Raw genomic sequence first — 17,894 nt, forward strand, 5'->3', positions numbered from 1 at the left:
AGGCCGAGACGGCCAGAGCTGTGGAGAGGGGCCCGAGTCAGTGCTGTGACAGGGGCCGGGGACCCAGGCCCAAGGAGTGCATGCACAGGGCAGGGCTGGGGTCGCAGAGACAGACAGACACAGACCCGACCGCGTGGGCCACCAGCCATGTGTGACATGGGGATTTCTGTTCCGTGTCCCTACTGGATTTGGGGGCTGACAGCTGGGTGGGTGGCCCCCTGACCACACTGGACGAGCAGATGCGTGGATACAGGCGGAGCAGCAGAGAAGCAAGGCGGCCTTTTATTAGAGAACTTGTCACAGACACACAGACACGCAGGCCCGGCCGGGGAATGGCCCCGGGCCCCCCGACGTCGGCCTGCTGGGGGCAGACTCCCTCCCAGCCGTCTCTCCTGCCGGGGCTGCCTCAGGGGGGCTCCCTGCCTCACGTGTGCCACCTTTTTCTCCTGGCTGGGCTGCGATCCCCAGGTCCCGGGAGCAGGTGCAGGGACCCCGGGGCCCGGGCCGGGTGGGTGCTGCGCTCTGGGGTTTGGTTAATGCCAGGCTCCAGCGGAGGGTCCTGCTGGCCAGTCCAGGAAGGGGTGAGGCTGCCGTGTCTGGGGCGCAGGAGAGAGGCGAGGAAGAGTAGGGGCCGAGACTGGGGCCGGGTGGAGGGAAGGCGGGGGCCAGGCCCGGCCAGCTGTGCCCACAGGAACAGGGACCCCGAGGGGGCGGGAGGGGCTCAGGCCTGTGCGTCCAGGGCCCGCACGTGCACGCTGGGCAGGCAGAACCAGGATGGCGGCAGCTCCTTGCTCGCACTGTCCTGGTGGAAGCGGATGTGGAGGAAGAAGTCACCCGTGTACAGGAAGAGCAGGGCTCCGAGGCAGGCCGACTGGCCTGAGGGCTGCACCTGTGGGGAAGAGGGAGTGATGTCAGCCCAGAGTAGCACAACCCCCAATGCCACCAGGAGACCCTTGAACCTGCCTGGAAGTGGGGGCAATGGGGTGGGGGGGAGGGCCCCCCCAAGGGCTTTCCTGCTGTGCTCCCCCAAGCAGGTGGCTGTCCCTCTCTGAGCTTCTGGCTTTGGAAGGAGCATGGCACTTCCCTCCCTGGACCATCCAGGGGTGCCGGCAGGGTGGGGAGTGGCTGGGGTGAGGTGTCATTTCAGTGGCGTGAGGGCTGCTCTCAGTGGACTTCCCCACTTCTCCTGGGCTGCGGGCTGCCGCGAAGCGGGGGGCGCTGACTGAGAGGGGCAGGGGCCGGGGATGGCGGCAGTAAGGCCCCAGGTCTCGCCATCCCGGTTCACGGCCAGGACTCAGTACACGGAGAAGTGAGCTACGTGAGGCCCACGGTGAGTCAGGGAAGACCCCGTCCCCACCAGGGGAAGGCAGGGGGCACCGGGACAGTGGCCGTGGGGGCCGCTCTGGGGCTCACAGACCGCCACGCACCGCGTCAAGGTAGAAAGTGCTGGAGCCCACGAAGGAGACGGCGTCATGCAGGTCGTAGTTGTGCACGCCATTCTGGTGGTCCTGGAAGGGGGCCACGGTGAGGGCGAAGGGCCCCACGCTGCGCGGGCTCTGGTTGGTCAGCCGCACCTCCAGACGCACAGGGTCGCCCACCCGGCAGGCTGCAGCCTCACAGTCACATGGCTGTCCGTCCACCAGCACATCTGCAAGGGTCACGGGACACGAGAATGTCAAGGGCACCGCCCAGCTGGCCTTGCTAGCCAGCCAGCCATCCAACCATCCATCCGTCCGTCCGTCCGTCCGTCCATCCATCCATCCTTCCATCCACCCACCCACCCACCCCCTCACTTGTTCCCCCACGAACGCAGCCAGCCCCTCCGTGTAGGCTGACTGCTGGGACACAGACATGTGGCCCGGTCCTTGCCGTCCTGATGTGCAGGCTGGAGGAGACAGGTGTGGGCACCAGATCTGTAACCCAGAGGGCGTGTGCCACGCTGGAGGGGCCCCGGGTCATTTAGGGGTCTCCCAGATGCTCCTGCCTGAAAGGGCTGAACCGTGATGGCAGCCCGTGGGGGCTCCTGCAGGTGAGAGAGACTCAGAACCGCAGGGCAAGACTGTGGCAGGGGTGGCGCACGGCATTTGTGAGATGAACAGCCAGTAGGCACCTGGCTGGGCCTCTGCCACACGCACTGTTGATTCACACGCAGAAGGGCCTGCCCAGCTTCCCCCAGACACCCCAGAGGTGACAGGACGCCAGCTGGGGAAAGGTCTGGAACCCAAGGAGCAGAGCAGGGATTGGGGGGCAGAGGTGCGGGGGAGAGGGGGGTGGGGGCCGGTGGACTGGAAAGTGCCGTGCTGGGACCCCCAGCCCCCCGGAGCCCCCAGCACATCCCAGTGGGATGATGGGAGGGGCGGTCTGGGGGACCTGCCTGGAGGCAGGGGTCGGGGGGCACAGGCTGGGATCTGAGCAGGAGACGTTCTCAGGACAGGCAGATAGGGGGAGAGCAGACCCCGAGGAGAACCCCCGTGAAGACGAGGCAGAGACTGGGGGCTGCAGCACGAGAAGCCGCAAGACGCAGGAAGGAGCCTTCCCCGGGGCCTCCGGAGCGGAGCACAGCCCCGCGGCACTGTGACTTCGGCCTTCCGGCCTCCAGACCCTGCTGCGTGGAGCCCACAGGTGGTCACGTCTCACGGCGGCCCTAGACGCCGACGCGGCGGGTCAGGAGGTCGTGGGGGTCAGGGAGGGGGTCCTAAGGCTGCATCGGGACCTTGCATCACCCGGTACCGGTGCGGCTGCCAGCCCGCCTCACCGACCTCTCCCTGTCACGTCCACGGGCCCACGGAGGAGTGACGTGACCGCGACCCGCGGGTGTGCACGTCCTCACGCGTGAGGACTGCTTGCAGCCACAGAAGCGCTCCCGCCCACCCCGCCGTGTAACGATTCCTCACGTGCTCATGAGCGTGACCCCGTCATCGCCACTTCCCATGGCGGGGGCCGGCTGGGGTCGCCAGGTGGCCGTGGCGAAGACCCTCCTGCCCGGCGGCCGGGGGGGCCCGGGCATCCACACGAGGCTGATTCCTCACTCGGGGTCCTGGAGGCGCAGTCTTGGGGGAAGGTCAGGGTGGCCTGCCCTGGAGTGGAGGGGGGGAGATCCTCCCTCCAGGGCGAGTGCGGTCCTCAGGGAGCGTGTGCATCCGTGCAGCTGACCCTGCGTGGCCAAGCCAGGGCTCGGAGCGCGTGAGCGTGTGTGTGTGTGTGTGTGTGTGTGTGTGTGTGCAAGAGCGTGCAAGTTATGGGTGCAAGTGTGTAAGTATTGCATGGGGGGAGCATGCATGTGTGTGTGAGTGTGCGTGGGAGTGCAAGTGCGCATGCGAGTGACGGTGTGGGTGTGCGTATGAGTGTGCCTGAGTGGGAGTATGCGTGTGAGAGCGTGGGTGTGGGTGGGGTGAGTGTGCGTGAGGGGCAGCGTGCGTGTGAGTGTGGACAGAGAGGGGGCACGCCCGGACGGGCTCCGTGGGCAGCTGGGTGGGGGGAGGGAGCTGCGGGTCCAGAACCCCCCACGTTTCCCACCAAGTCCGTTCTTCCAGCAAAGCCTTCTGAGATGAAGTGCCCCCCACATCCTTTGTTTCTTGAGAATCACAAGCTTTTACGACACGTTACGGAAAACTTGGGAAGTTCATAGAAACAGAACTCATTTTCTGATAAACCCCCATAATCCCAGCCCTTCCCCCAGCCACACTCAGCGTCACGGTGCCGACTTCCATGTGTCTTCAGTACCGTGGCCCGGTAGCTGCTCTCTGGGACCACGGAACATAAGCGTGTTCCACACGTTGACGTTTCCGTGAGCACATTTTCAAAGCCTGCAGGGGATTCCGTTAAAGCAATAAACTAATCTACCCACCCAGCCCCATGCAGGCCGTGTCCACTTTTTCGGTATATAAATATCCCCGATGTACACACTTTTATACTGAGCTCTGTCTGGATTCCTGCCTCACGTTCCTGGGATACAGTGTCAGGAGTGGACACGAGTGAAAATGTCTCTGAGAGTGTGGGTGTGGGGCGCCAGTGGAGACTGACCTCCAGGAAGCCCCAGGGCCCGCCCCTTGCCCACCCCACGTCCCCAGGAGGAGAACCCACTCCCTGCCGCCCGCCCCAGCTGGATAACATGCACTCGCTCTAATGTTCGCCACCCGCCCCACAAGTCCCACTAGCACCTGCAGCGAAGGTGACAGGAGCAGAGAAATGCACAAGTCCCAGCCTTCAGAAAGTTCTCAGTCCAGACAGGCAGGCCACGAGCTGGGCCACGCTGAGCCACACAGCCAGGTGTGCAATGGCGGGGGGGGGGGGGGGGGGGGCTGCTACACGGCCCGGAGGACAGGCTGTCACCAAGTGCAGGCACAGGCCAGCCCGGTAACCCTAACGTCTGCTCAACACTGAACTGGACGTGACCCGGCACCACCTAAACCTCTTGAATCAAATGGGGAAAATGGAGGGAGCAGGTGTCAGGGCGCCTCGGTTGGTGGTTCCATTAAGGGAAAGACACGATTATGTGCAAATCAGTGAAGGGTGGCTGGCTCATTACATCTCTGCTCTTTTTTTCCTTGCAGAGAATTGTGTGGGTCGCGGGCTTGCTAGGGCAGCTGAGGACTGGCCTCTGGCTCATCTGCAGAGCGGCCCCCAGCCCGCCTGTGGGTGCTGTTAACCCTTCCCTGGCCTCCAGCTCTGTCTGCCTTCCGCCCCCCACCCCGGCAGGGGAGAGGGGAGACAAGGCTCCGCACGCAGCTACTGGTGGTGACCTTCCCTCAGCACTCTCCAGAAGGAGCAGGGACTTGTGGCCAGGCCAGGGCAGCAGGGGTGGGGGACGGGCCCCTGGCTAAGCAGCAGGCTGGGCTGGGGTGTCAACTCTGCCTTGACCCTTCATCCTGGGAGAGGCCTCTGCCCACCTGAGTGTCCTTCACCTCATCTGCAAAGCTGGGATACTGATCCTGGCCTCAGAGGCCTGGGGTAGGGCTGAGGACCAGAGAGAGAACAGAGGACCCAGCCAGGCCTTCCCTGCCCTGGTCTGAGGTGAGCAGTCCCCGCTGGGCCCCCAGATCTTTGGCTCTTACTCATAGATGTGACTGCTGGGCCCCTGGGAAACAGGCTGTGGCCCTCCAGAGGGGCAGGACCCATCTGTCTTGCCACCTGCTGGGTCTTCCCTCACAGGGTGACAACTGTCCCTGTCATCCTGGCCTGAGGGCTGTGTCCTCCCTCACAGGGTGACAACTGTCCCCACCATCCTGGCCTGAGTGCTGGGATTCCTGCACCCAGAAAACCCCTGGTACCAGGCAAACTGGGAGCGCAGGGCGTGCCCCCCCAGACCTGGCACCCATAATGACTGCCAGGGTCAAATTAGGGAACTTCTGCGCTCAGAAAGCAGCTGTTTCCTTCCTTTCTGCAGTCCAGCATCTCAGATCTGGGCACCAAACCTTCCCAGGTCACTGGGAGGACACAGTAGGGCAGAGCAGAGGGCTGTAGTTCCCTAAGAGAAGGACAGGCTTCCTGAATCGAGAAGGGTGGTGAGGCCGGTCTCCCCTGGGACCCAGGGGTCGGGGGTCGGGGGCTGTTTCAGAAACCTGCTGAAGATAAGCCCAAAAATGCTGGGGATGTGGAGGATGCTGGCTGTGCTCAGGTGGGGTCTGTAAGCCCACTGGCACTGCTTCCCCAGCACACGCCGGGCTCTGGCTCTGAACCGGGCCAGCTGTGTCCCGTCCTGGGAGGAGGGCCCTTCTGGGCACAGCGGGTAGAGGCGGCCGGGACCAGAGGAGAAGACTGAGCTTTCTGCCAGTGGTTCACGGGACTCACCGGGAAGGGGATGGGGTTGGATAACTAAATACTTCTCAAAGGCGAGCTGTTCTGGAGTCATTTCTAACATGCCGGGGAGGGGACGAAGACCACCCAGTCACCATGGGCCTGTGGCACATGCTGGGCTCAGCTCCAGCTTCTCGGTTCGAGTCCTGTCTGCAGAGGCCCCTGTGAAGGCCTCCCCGCCAGGTCAGCCCGCTGCCCTCACATGGGGAAGGTGGGTGCAATGTCTACCCGTTCACGGCAAGACTGGGACCTTGAGAGCCTGGGACCGCGGCAAGACTGCAACAAGGAGCTCCCGCTCTGTGTGCACAGCGGATCGGCCAGCCGGCCCCCTGCAGGTGGGCGGGGACACCAGCGTGTGTGATGTGTCCCACGCAGGCGGCACGTCCCCACTCGGGTGTCCCCCACGACCACCATGGTGCCTTTCTATGGCGTGTGGGGTGGGCTCATCTGGGGTCGGCGTGAGTGGGGCCTAATTTCCCCCTTGACCTCCAGGGCCACCTGCCCCGCTTCCCCCCACACTGGTGGGGACACCCCCCACGTCCCTCTGCAGGCGGGGTGGGGTGATCCTGCCGTCCGCGTCTGCACCCGCCACTGCCTGCCTTCTCTGAGCCTCGGCTTCTGCTCTTTCAGCTGGGAGAGCAGAACGCGTTTCGGGGGCTTTTGTGAGAATCGGGTGTGTGTGAGCGGAGCTGGGGGTGCACGGTGGCCTCAGGGCTGGTCTGACTGGTGCTGTTACCACCGTGACTGGCACCCACGCTGGGGGTACAGGTCGGGCCCGTGGGGCTGTCACACCACTGCAGACTCCCAGCACCCTTCTTCACCCAGAGGACTGGGTGCTGCTGGGGAGCGGGGCCTTGGCAGCGAGGGGCTAGGAGCCAGCGACAGAAGGGACAGACGCGCAGCCTGTGAGGTCGCATGGCCGGGACCCAGAACGTCCCAGCCTCAGGGAAGCGGAGCCCCGGGAGGGGCCAGCCCACGAGGCGCCCACCTGCCCACCCCCCGTGCCAGCGACAGGTGCCCGGCAGCTGTGCACGGGGCACCCCCACCTGGGAGCGGAGAGTAGGACAGACAGGTCTCCGGCTTTGGAGGGTCCCACCTTCCAGAACCCTGAGTCTGCTTTGCTGCCACAGGGATGGTGTGGAGACAGAATAACGCCCCTCTAAAGACATCATAATCCCTGGGACCTGCGGAATATGTTCCCTCGCGTGACAAAGGCACTTTGCGGCTGTGATGAGGTTAGGGATCCTGAGACGGGGAGATGATCCTGGAGTATCGGGTGGGCCTGATGTCATCATAGGGGCCCTGCCTTGCACCTGATGGTCACACGGAGGCCACACCATCTCGGCACCCACACCCAGCCCATTGGCACAACCGCTGGTCAGTGGCCACCACTCCCTTCTCCACCCTAGCCCTGGCCAGCTTCCTGGAAGGCCTCCCTATGTCCACACTTCCTGTTCTACCCTTTTCCACACAACAGTCAAAGGGATGGTGTAAAAATGCCATTCGATCTTGTCACCCCCTTGGTTGACCCTTGGCTGGCCTGTGGCTTCTCTTTATACTCAGAATGAAAGGGAGGTTCGATCAGACCATGGCTACTGACCCTGGCTTCCCAGGCCCTGCGTGGCTCCAGCCAGGGTTCCCCCACTTCCTGCTCTAACCACACGACCTCCTTCCTGCCCCTCCAGCACACCCGGCACGCACCTGCCCTGGGCTTCTGCACCTGCTACCCTTGCCACCTTGGCCCTGTCCTCAGGCCATTTCGGACCACTCAGTGAAAAGTCTTCCTATCCTTTTTCCTCTTCATGACCCCTCCGTCACCCTCGACATCTTATCTCTTGTTTACCCGTTTGTTTAATATTAACTGTATTCCTTCTTCCCTGGACACTCCGGGAGAACTGGCACCTGCTGTGTCCCCAGCACCAGGCCAGGCGGGCACTCGCTGTTTGCTATCTGCGGGGTGACTGAGAGGCTGGATGAAGGAGTGCATGTGTGCGCTTTGGGGCTGGCCACGCCCTGCCCCCTTGAGGCCCCCAGTCACTTGTCCGTAACTTGTGACTCAGGGAGACTGGGCCACGTCCCTGAAGTGCCCTGTGGGGAGGACGTTCAGATCAACCTGCCACTTCCTGGCTCCGGGTCCCTGACTCGTCCACCAAGCTTTCGTGGAGGACATTATTCATGCAGGAGAATCTCATGTTGTAAGAAATCTCCTGGGAGCAGATTAGTCTCTTCCCTCAAAGCATTAAATCGGGTCCACCTTCTCCCTCCGCCCCCGGCCCTGCTTCTCCTTCACTTTTAATACCAGCCAGAGTCACGGACTTAATTTTGTCTGGCCCAGAATTCTTCCCGAAACCGCTGCCACGTTTATGCTACAGCACGTCCCCGGGCTCTGGCAGAAGCACAGGCTATAAATAGAAGCAGGGATGAGGGAAGGGCCCCGGGGGGCCCACTCTGGAGAGGCGCGAGGAGGAAGAAGCCGCCGGTGCCAGCCTGCTCTTTGGCCGAGGGCAGCCACCGTTGGGTGGGGGTTGAGGTGCGGAGCGAGCCACGAGATGGGGGAGAGGTGAGCACCCCGGGTGGGGGTAGGAATCTGGTGTTGCCCCCACCTGCTGGTGTCTTACTCGGGGCCAAGCCCTCGACTGGCAACCTCCTGTCCCTACTGGAGGGCACACAGAGCGGTGTGACTATTGCTAAGGGATCCTGAGGTGCAGGAAGCTGATGCAGCTGTGAGGGCCTGGGCCCAACAGCCTGGCCTCTGGAGAGCCTGCTGTGGGCCAGTGAGGTCAGCAGGGGCTGCTCCCAAGTCCCCAGGGGAGACCGCCCGGACGGGGAGCCCATCATCCAGGTCTTGGAATCGGCATGAGAGACCAGGGTCCCGCTTCTGGGACAGGTCTCTGCCCTCCAGCGTCAGTTTCCTATCTCTCCCCAGGAGGGGCCGGAGCAGCTCTGCTTGGCCACGAAGGCTCCCGGGAGGCAGACACGGGGCTAGTTTAGGTCCCTGCCTGGGTTCCTGTCAAACGCTGACTCTGCTGAGCTCTGCTCCAGTTCGCAAGCGGTGCCAGGAAGGAGCAACCTGTTCCTGGTGCCTTGGAGATGCGGAGGTACGGTCCTGGGGATGCACCAATCTACTGCGTGCATTTCACCCCAGAAGTTTCCATGATCCGAAGAAGCCCAGAGAAGGTGGAAAGCGCAGTGGAAGGGGCTTGTCCCGACTCGGCCCCTGCAGCCAGGCCTCCGGTACGCCTGGCACTGGCTTCCCTGTTCTTGTTGGTTCCTCGAGCACCCGCTGTATCCTAGCTCGGGCTCGAAGGCTCCATGGTGTTGTCTCATTCAGTGCCCAGAACAACCCGCCGGGCACCCTTGCTGGTGCAGACAGTCTTGGGAGCTGGCCCTGCTGCGTGGTGGGCCGGGCCGAGCTCCCCCTGCACCCCTGCACTCCAGAGCTTTACTGAAATATACTTCACAGACCCCACGGCTCTTCCATTTACAGGGGACAATTCAATGTTGTTAGTACATTTCCAGAGCTGTGGAGTCATCACCACGGACGATTTGAGGATGTTCTCATCGCTCCAAGAAGAACCTCCATTCCCTTAGCCTCACCCCCCCTCCCCATTCCCCCGGCCCTGAATGACCACCGACCGACTTCCTGGCTCTTCTAGACTTCACCAGGAGGAGAATCACGCATATGCGGTCTCTGTCTGCCTGGTTTCACTCAGCATCCTGCCGTCAAGGGTCATCCTTCCTACCATAGGACAGGGCTCCCGTGTGGACATACCACACGTTGTTCGTCCTTCTGTCCGTCCGTCACCAACATTTGGGTTGTGTCCACTTACGTCTGTCAGGAGCAGTGGTACCGTGGACTCCCGTGGGCACGGTCTGCACGGATGCGGGTCTTTGTCACCCCAGGGCACATACCTCGGAGTCGAGTCGCCGGGTCACATGGGGACTATATTTAACCCGAGGAGCCAACAGGCTGCTTTCTGCAGCAGTGGGACTGTTTCACATTCCCACCTGCAGTGCACGGGGTTCCGGTTTCTGCATAGCCTCCCAATACCTGTTGTGGCCTTTCTGGTTCCAGCCGCCCTAGTGGGGATGAAGGAACATTTCCCGATGGTTTCCTGGGTATTTCTGGTTTGGCCACGTCTGGTCATGCCGCAGCGGCCCTTGCTGCCCCACGGGTGGGTGGGTGTTCCGAAGGGCTCTTTTGTGAAGTCGTTGCTCACCCTGCATAGCTGTGAGAACCTTCTGGAATCCCAAGCCCTTAGCTCCCGCTCCTCCCGGAGCCCAGGACCAGACCCTGGGACAAGCAGAGACCGAGAGTGTGGCTGCAGGCGAGGGGCAGGTTGGAAGCGGGGGTCACAGAATTGCAGGGGGGCCTCCACGAGGAGAATGATCCCGAGGATGCGCAGGTCAGAGGTAGGCAGGCAGGCAGTCAGGCTCGGCTGCGAGGCCCACGGTTGTCTGTCCAGTCTGCTCTGTGCAGAGAGGCTGTGTGAGGGGTCACGGGCAGGGGCGTGCTCCTGGCCAATCAGGAGACACCTGCTAACCAGCTGTGAACAGCCCTGGGGGTTCCGACCCACAGTAGACTTTTCAAAAGAGAACTTCCTGGCCGTGCTGTGTCCTGAGTGTCTGGCTTTCTGGGTCTGGGGTGGCACTGAGCATACAATGGCGATGTGCCCGCGTCCACAGTCTCACCCAGAGCGGGCAGCACAGAGGAGCAGGGAGGGCAGGAGAGGAAGCTGGGGCGGGACCTCCTGAAATACCAGTCTGCCCCAAGATCATGTGCAAATCACCTTCAGGGGTAAAAAGGGTGGATCTCTTGCTCAACTGGCTTATGTGCCAACCGGCTCATTTCTCCTTTAGGACCAGGCTCCCACGGCCAGGTGAGCTCAAACTCCTAGCAAGGACGCCCTCCCCGCCCTCCCCCCACAACTCGCCTCTCCCTGCCTTTGCTGACGGTAAGAGATGGGATGGCCAAGTAGACTTCAGGCACAAGTGTCTAATTTGGGATAAAGAAAAATTCAAGGACGTAAGAACAAAGCCAGAGACCCCAATTAGGTGAAGACCCAAGAACAGCTGAGGTGTCTCAGGTTTTGGAAGTTAAAGCAGACGCGAAACTTAAACTTCACAGGACACACGTTTTTCTGGTCCACATAAATTTGGGGTGGGCCTAAATTTTACAGTCACATTTGATTCAGGTGAGGTGTGGCTCAGGCATTAATTGAGAAGCTTTGTCGCTCTTTAAATGAAGAGAAAGAACTTCAAGTGGACAGACAAGCGAACCCTGGGATGGCAGGAGAGGTAAGGTGAGGCCCCGGGTTGCACCCTCCTCCCTGGCAGCAGCTGGGCGGCTGTCCTGGGGCACATCTAGCAGGCAACTCTGCAGTTTCCAAGAACCCAGTAAAAAGTGGAGAATTTTCTCTAATGCCAATGTACTAGTCAACTGCCATATCTTTCCTCTTTACCAACAAGAGCCAAGTAACTGACCTTTTCTCTCTGGCTGTTAGGAAGCCCAGAGCCAATGGTGTACCAATCTAGACCACCATGTCGGCCCTCAGTGAGCCGTGTTGTAGTCATGTGTGCACACGTGCACACACACACACACCCTCTCCTACAGGTCTTGACCAATTATGCCAAATATGGTCCCTTTTAGTCAAGGAATTTTCGGTTTAATTTTGCTGCTTTCTTGTACATCAAGAGAGGGTTTAGAAGAGGTTAGAAGCATGGACACGCCCAGGAGTGGGGGGTGATGGTGTTTGGGACAAGGGTATTGTGCCCAGAAAGGCCGTGCACAGCCTGGGGAGGGGGTGACAGACCACACAGCCCCCTCGCTGTTCCCGCGGCTCTGTGAGCCTCCAGCACTGGGGGAAGCCAGTCTTTCCGTCGGATGTGCTGCTCGGACGGAGCTGGCCGGAGATGGACAGTGGCCGGCAGGAGGAGGGCCGGCTTGTCTGCCCAGAACCACGGTGCTGTTTTCGGAGAGCTCAGCTCCCGGGGTTCCTGCGGGTCACGGGGCTGGAACACAGGCTCTCTCTGTCCCCATCGGCGACTGTCAGGGTGTGCGCCAGATGAGGCCGGAGCTTTGCTCTCAATCCACCAAATGGCATGCATTTTTACCAGTTATTGAGGTAGCTAATTAGTTCATAAACCAGAATGCCTCCTCCTCGGCATCCAGGGAGGGAGACTGTTCAAGGCCCACACGTGTAATTACCCTCAAGTGGAGAACAGCTCCTGAGGAGCCGTTTGGCTCTCTTGGGTAAATAATTTACTTTTACAACTTTTCATTAAAGATTAAAGGGAATTAAATTAAAATTAAGGCGGGTTGGACTGGCAGAGGAGGCCCGTGCCACTCAGAATTCTCTCACCGAGAGGCTCTCCGGCCTCCTGAGCCCGGCCAGGGCGTCCAGTGCTGTGGGGGGCTCAGGGGGCGGAGTCCAGGGTAGGGGTGGGGGCGAGCTCTGGCAGGAAGGGAGCGCTGCCCCCAGCAGACAGGTCTCGGGCTGCATCCTGGCGCGGCCCGCGGCTGCCTGTGGACCGCGGCGACCCACCGCCTCGAACACAGGGAGAAACACGCATCCCCAACACCGCACACCGGTCTGGGGTCCCAGCCGCAGACACCCTCCACAGCCTGCAGGCCGGTGCCCTCAGGCCACACAGGTAGATGGCAGAGCTCAGATGCCAAGTGGAGGGCCAGGTGAGCCCCTTCAGAAGCTGCTTCCTCAGCTGAATGCGGGCACCACGCCCGCACCACCTGGCACATGGAGTGGAGGAGACACACGCGGGCGAGGGCGGAGCCTGCCCAACAGGCATGGGGGCCTGGGGCAGGGGACCCCGCAAGGCAGTGGCTCGGAGCACACTGACACGGCTACCTCAGTGGCAGAGGCTGTAAGTAAGGGCAGAGCCCCAACCCGGGTCCCCCAGGCACCAGAGCCGGTGCATACCCCTCGCCCGAGGGCTCCACGCTCACGGCGGTGCCTGCAGCTGTCTGTGCCCACCCTGCCGTCTGTGCCGGGCTCCTGTTTCCTCTCACTGGCACGCAACCTCCCAGCTCTGCATCTCAAAGCCCTGCTCATACGCCCCCTCCACCAGGGAGCCCTCCCTGCTCTTCCCTCAAGGAACACTTGCTTGAACTTGAGGAGGTTCTGGTGGCAGAGGCCGGCCGGGTATTCACCAAGCCATGCCCTTTCCTCCTGGGCACACAGCAGCGAGTGTGAACACGGGACTGAGTCCTGCTCAGGGGACAGCTGGGGAAATGACACCCCCCAAACCTGGCCCACAAACACATCCGTCCCACAATCCCCATCTCCACAGAGAGGACTAGAAGTGGAGAGAGGGGCCACAGAAGGGGCAGAACTGGGATCCCCCACTGAGCTCCAGAAAGGCCCCCCCAGAACAGCATGAACCCTAAACACAGTAAGGTTGGTGTGAGGTCCCCGAAAGCTGCAGCTGTCACAACACCGAGCCGTGACACCCACAGGCCTCCAGCGCTCGCGTGCCCAAGCTCCCGGCACTCGGGAGCATGGCTCGGACGCCTCGCTGGGTGCACTGCAGCCGGGTCCCCGCTCCTTCCCAGGGGACAGGAAACACACCGGCCGAGGGAGAGGAGCCTCCAGTGAGCCCGCCCCCTTCAACCGCCTGGATTTGGACACGCTGAGACAACCGGAGATCAAAGGGGAGAAAACCACGGAGGACGTGCCTGCTGGCTGGTAGCATTAGGCAAAGACGTCTTTCTGAGAAGAGCAGAGAGTGTGAAATGACTCCCCGGTCCCCGAGCAATGTCTGTGCCTTGTCACTCTCTCAGGTTTCATCTTTTCTCGGGCCTTTCTACACAGAGCCGGCCCTGCCACCCGGGGAGGCCTGGCACAGCTCCGCGCTCCTCCACCCATCCCTGCTCTCACCGCACGACGCCATCCCAGCCTCGGACCCCCTCGCCTGCGGGGCCAGCTCACACACGGGGCACCAGTGGCGGCAGGGCGATCAGGGGCAACCGCAGGGTCTCCTCTCCTGGTGAGCGAGCACGAGGTGGGCGAAGGCGGTGTGGGAAGTGGTCACACACAGGCAGTCTGTTGCCCTGCCCGGGCGCCTGGCCTCCCCGGCAAGCGTCCCTGCCGCCGCCTTGGTGGCCGTACTTGGCCCTCTGCATCGGCTGGGGGGATGGCTCCTCCAACGGGCTCCTGAGGCCTGGGCACCGCCCCCCTTCCCCAGGGCCCAGCAGGGCCAGCTCACACGGGGCCTCCACCAGGATCTGCAGGCCTGCCACCGGCCAGGCCCCAAAGCCAGGACTCCGGCCTCCTCGGCTGCCCAGCAGAAGACAGAGGGTTTTCCGGAGAGAAGACATCGAGTGACGTGGGCCGTAGGAATGATGCCGACTGCTCCCGCAGAGTAGTCCAGACCAAGGTGAAGGCGGTCTGCTTCTCCCTCCCTGTGGTCGCTCTCCCCCAGCACCCTGAGACCACCTCCACATGTCAACCCCCCACAGCCATATGCAGTGCCCCTCAGAGCCTCCCCTCGCTGACTCCTACTGGCCTCTTCAAAACTCAGCTCAAGCAGCACCTCCTCCTGGAAGACTTCCTACATACTGCACCCAGCCCCACGCCAGCTCCTTGCCATACCAGGAACTGCCCCTACTCAAGAGTTTTCTGTTGACAGACTGCCTTCGGGCGGAGACTAGCTGCTCAAGGGTAGGGGCTCAGGGTTCGTTCACTGAACTGAAGAATGAACTCAGCCAATCTACCGCTTGTTGTGTGACCTTAGGTAAATCACTTAACCTCTCTGAGCTTCCCTGTCTGCTTCCTTATCTGCTACATGAGAGGAACGGGCTGGATGATTTCAAAACGGGCCATTACTTTATGGTTCTCATGCCTGGGCTCAGCCCCTCCAAGTGCATGTCCAGACCCCTCTTTCTACTGGGCCAGGGTGGGACGTCTGCTCCCACAGTATACCAGACACTGCCAGGGGCCTCCCCCCACTCCCACACACAGCCCAGGGCCTGACACCTGGCGGGTCAACGTTCATCATGTCGGACAGACTCTTCGAGTGGCAACAGCCCAAGCTTGCCGCAGAACCACAGCGTCCTGAGCACACACAGTCAGTCGGGAACGACTTGGGCCACCAAAGAACCTTCCGAGCGGCCAGAGAGGCCAAACCACAGGGGCAGCTGGACAAACAGGGTGCTGGTGAGCCTGCTGCCCTGTGCTTAACTGGGAACAGGGTCAGGGCTGCTCCCGGCCGTGAGAATGGGTGCCCCAGGGAGTCCATCACTGCCTTTGGTTCACAAGGACACGGTCAGGGGGCAGGGCCCCTCGCCTTCTGCCTTCCCCGGGGCGAGGGCCGGCAGTGCAGGAATGCGTAGGGGGTGGCAGGCCCGGGGAGCTCACGGAGTAGGGGGAGACTGAGCCCTGCATAGACCCAGGGCAGGGCAAGGAGCCCACCAGCCCACAGCCCACCCCAGGACGGTACAGGGGGATGTCAGGGCAGAGACGCCTGAGGGTTAGGTGCCCCAGGTGTCCCAGGGTGGCACGTGGGATGCCTGCTGGACCTGAAGACCCTCGTCGAAAGCGATCCCCCTGACTGAGACCCCAGGAGCAATGCTCCCAGCCTGGGCTTCTCTGACTAGGGCTGAACATCCCAGAGGCCCCAGAGGGCAGGATGCGCATGAGATCCCAGCTCTCCCGGGTGGAGGCATATGCCCTGCAAACACGTGTGTATTTACTGCATCCCCGAGGCAGGTCTCCCTGGGGCCCTGGCCAGCTCCCATCTGCTGGTCCTCCGTGGCCCCTCGGCCCCAGCCACCCCGGCACAGAGACACATGTCCTCAGGCCGCTGCCCCTCTGTGTTGGCTGGGTCCTCTTGGGTGTGCAGAGGAGGAGTCTGGGGCCAGGCAGCACCCCTGCACGCACAACCCCTGGGGCTGAGCTGGGCATAGGCTGAGGGGGCGTCCAGGCAGACAGAGTCGGAGAAGGGCCTTGGCAGGCCCCACAGCAGGCCTCTGGGCCTCTGCTCTCAGGACAGACCTCTTGCCGGTCTCCACCGACGGGTGGCTTCTCTGAATGCACGTTCTAGGCCTGGGAGGGCGGGATCTGGGAGTCCTGGGATCTCCCCATGGCCTGAGGGATGTGTCCTGAGGGGCCCCTCTGATGGCAGCTGTCCACCAGGTCAGGCAGTGCGCTCTTGGGGGGCACCGTCCTGATGGCGTGAGTGGCTGCTGCGGGTCACAGCTGTCACTGTGCCGCCTCGGGGGGGCACTGATCCCATAGCAAGTGTGGATGATCCCGCCAGGGCAACCTGGCTTCCCACCCGGAGCCTTCCGCACAGCTATCCCTGGAGGAAGGGCTCCCTGGTCCTGCGCCCACACAGACGACACACAGCAGCCGCAGGTTCGCAGAGAATGCTCAGCAGGAAGGACACGCCCAGAGGGCCCTGCCTGGAGCTGCTGTGGACGAGGACTGACAAGCCTCAGTCTCCTCATCTGTAGGATGGGACGAGACTGCCCACCCGGCAGGGATGCGGGACGACAAAGGGCTGCAGAGAGCAGGGTGCTCTCTGCGTGCAGGCCTACACAAGCACGCTGTCCCGCTCGCAGCGTGGGGGTGCTGGAGCTCTGAACGTCCTCCCAACTGCAGCCTGGGCGACCCCGGCTGTCCCTGCCTATCCCTGCTGTGTCCCCATACACTGGGAGCCCCAGAGGCAGGGGCTGAGGGTCACCCATCTCCTGACCAGCGAGTGCCTGTGAATGAAGGGATGTGTGAGGGGAGGGACGACGGCGCCTTCCTGTGGCCGCCGTCGGCCTCCCCACTCCCAAAGTCCCCCTGCAGTGGCCACCACTACAGCACGTTAACTCCCACTCTCTCAAGGCTCCCTGTGCACCTGGCACTGTTCTCAGTCCACTGGACGGATGATCCCATCAAGCCTCACAAGGGCGATAGGACAAAGGAGTCTTACTGTCCCCATTTTACAGATGAGGCGCACAGAGGTCAGGTCACCTGCCAGCGCTGAGATTCAATCTGCAGAGCTCACACTGCTTCCTTCTGCGTGACTTCATCTGTTCCCTGCGGCAGCGGCAGCCAGTGACACAGGCAAGAAAGCCTGCCCCGTGGACCCACAGGCACCGAGTGTGACCCAGCACAGGAGCCAAGAGCCCTCGCCCCTGCACCAGGCAGCTCAGGCAGGGCTCCGCTTGGAGGCTTGCAGAGGCCAAGCAAGAGGGAGGAGGCCTTTTCAAGGGCAGCGCCGGGGCCGGTCAGCGGGGCTGCAAAGGCCGTCCTGAGGAATAACTGGCCTGCTTCCTGCTGAGCCGACCAATATGCCATTGAGTCCAGCCTGGGACGCCTGGGTGGCTCAGTCGGTTGTTGAGCATCCGACTTTGGCTCAGGTCATGATCTCGCGGTTTGTGAGTTCGAGCCCCGCATCGGGCTCTGTGCTGACAGCTCGGAGCCTGGAGCCTGCTTCGGATTCTGTGTCTCCCTTTTTCTCTCTCTGCCCCTCCCCGCTCATGTTCTGTCTCTCTCTCTCTCTCTCTCTCTCTCAAAAATAAACACTTAAAAAAAAAAAAGATTTTGAAATGAGTCCAGCCCATCCCAGCAAAAGGTTATGGGTAGCCCACCGGGTCGGCCCACCTGGCCATGTGTCTGAAACTTCTGGCCCAATTCTGTCAGCTATCAGTCTGAAAATCACAAAGGACTTCTCAGCTCTGAAATGACCAGCAGCCAGAACTGAACAGAACACATCTTTGTGGGGATCAAGAGGCCAGGGATGCTCAGGGGTCAAGATTATAGCTCCTGGAACTGACCACAACTTGGCTCTCAGACAAAACCGGCCCTTCCAGAAACCAAGTCACCCATAAGCATCCTTGCTCTAGGTATCAGGGCCATCCTCTGGCCCTTACTCATTTCTCTGTCTCTGTGTGCTGCCCACCTGCTCCCAACACCAGCATGTACCCATTGGCAACAGGGTCAGGCTCCTCTGTTTCACCTACTGAAACTGTCGACCATGGCTTTGTTGTGCCCCCGGCTAAGGTGACCCCCACAGCTCCTTTTAATCTGCCTAAGCTATTGGGGTCCCTGTGCCCACAGGATCTGGATACTTCATCTCTGTCTTCATAA

General features: G+C 61.8%; 2 protein-coding genes across 9 annotated transcripts in view; one reads left to right on the plus strand and one right to left on the minus strand.

The window, feature by feature from the left end:
* Positions 1–266: 266 nt before the first annotated feature.
* Positions 267–17,894, minus strand: part of TRAPPC9 (trafficking protein particle complex subunit 9) — a 570,461-nt gene continuing 552,833 nt past the window's right edge. For all 3 annotated transcript variants that reach the window (XM_042923740.1, XM_042923741.1, XM_042923739.1), the window contains 2 exons: positions 1,428–1,648; positions 267–889 (listed from right to left, as the gene is read on the minus strand). In XM_042923740.1, the coding sequence (XP_042779674.1) occupies positions 722–889; positions 1,428–1,648 (389 nt within the window). In that variant the 3' untranslated portion in view covers positions 267–721. The remainder of the gene's footprint in view (positions 890–1,427; positions 1,649–17,894) is intronic.
* On the plus strand, positions 10,045–14,552 carry LOC122210836. 6 transcript variants are annotated; one of them, XR_006198305.1, is made up of 4 exons: positions 10,045–10,209; positions 10,657–10,751; positions 13,595–13,800; positions 13,999–14,552. XR_006198305.1 is itself a non-coding variant. In XM_042923743.1 (4 exons), exons 1-4 carry the CDS (start codon positions 10,183–10,185, stop codon positions 14,437–14,439), a joined length of 657 nt encoding a protein of 218 aa, XP_042779677.1. In that variant the 5' UTR covers positions 10,045–10,182; the 3' UTR covers positions 14,440–14,552. The 6 variants fall into 6 exon arrangements, 2 of the variants coding, with proteins under 2 accessions (XP_042779677.1, XP_042779678.1); XM_042923743.1 differs by having other exon boundaries at positions 10,657–10,676; positions 14,036–14,552; XR_006198306.1 differs by lacking the exons at positions 13,595–13,800; positions 13,999–14,552 and adding an exon at positions 13,367–13,585.

The sequence above is a fragment of the Panthera leo genome, chromosome F2 (genome assembly GCF_018350215.1).
Source record: "Panthera leo isolate Ple1 chromosome F2, P.leo_Ple1_pat1.1, whole genome shotgun sequence".
In the NCBI taxonomy this organism is placed as follows: domain Eukaryota; kingdom Metazoa; phylum Chordata; class Mammalia; order Carnivora; family Felidae; genus Panthera; species Panthera leo.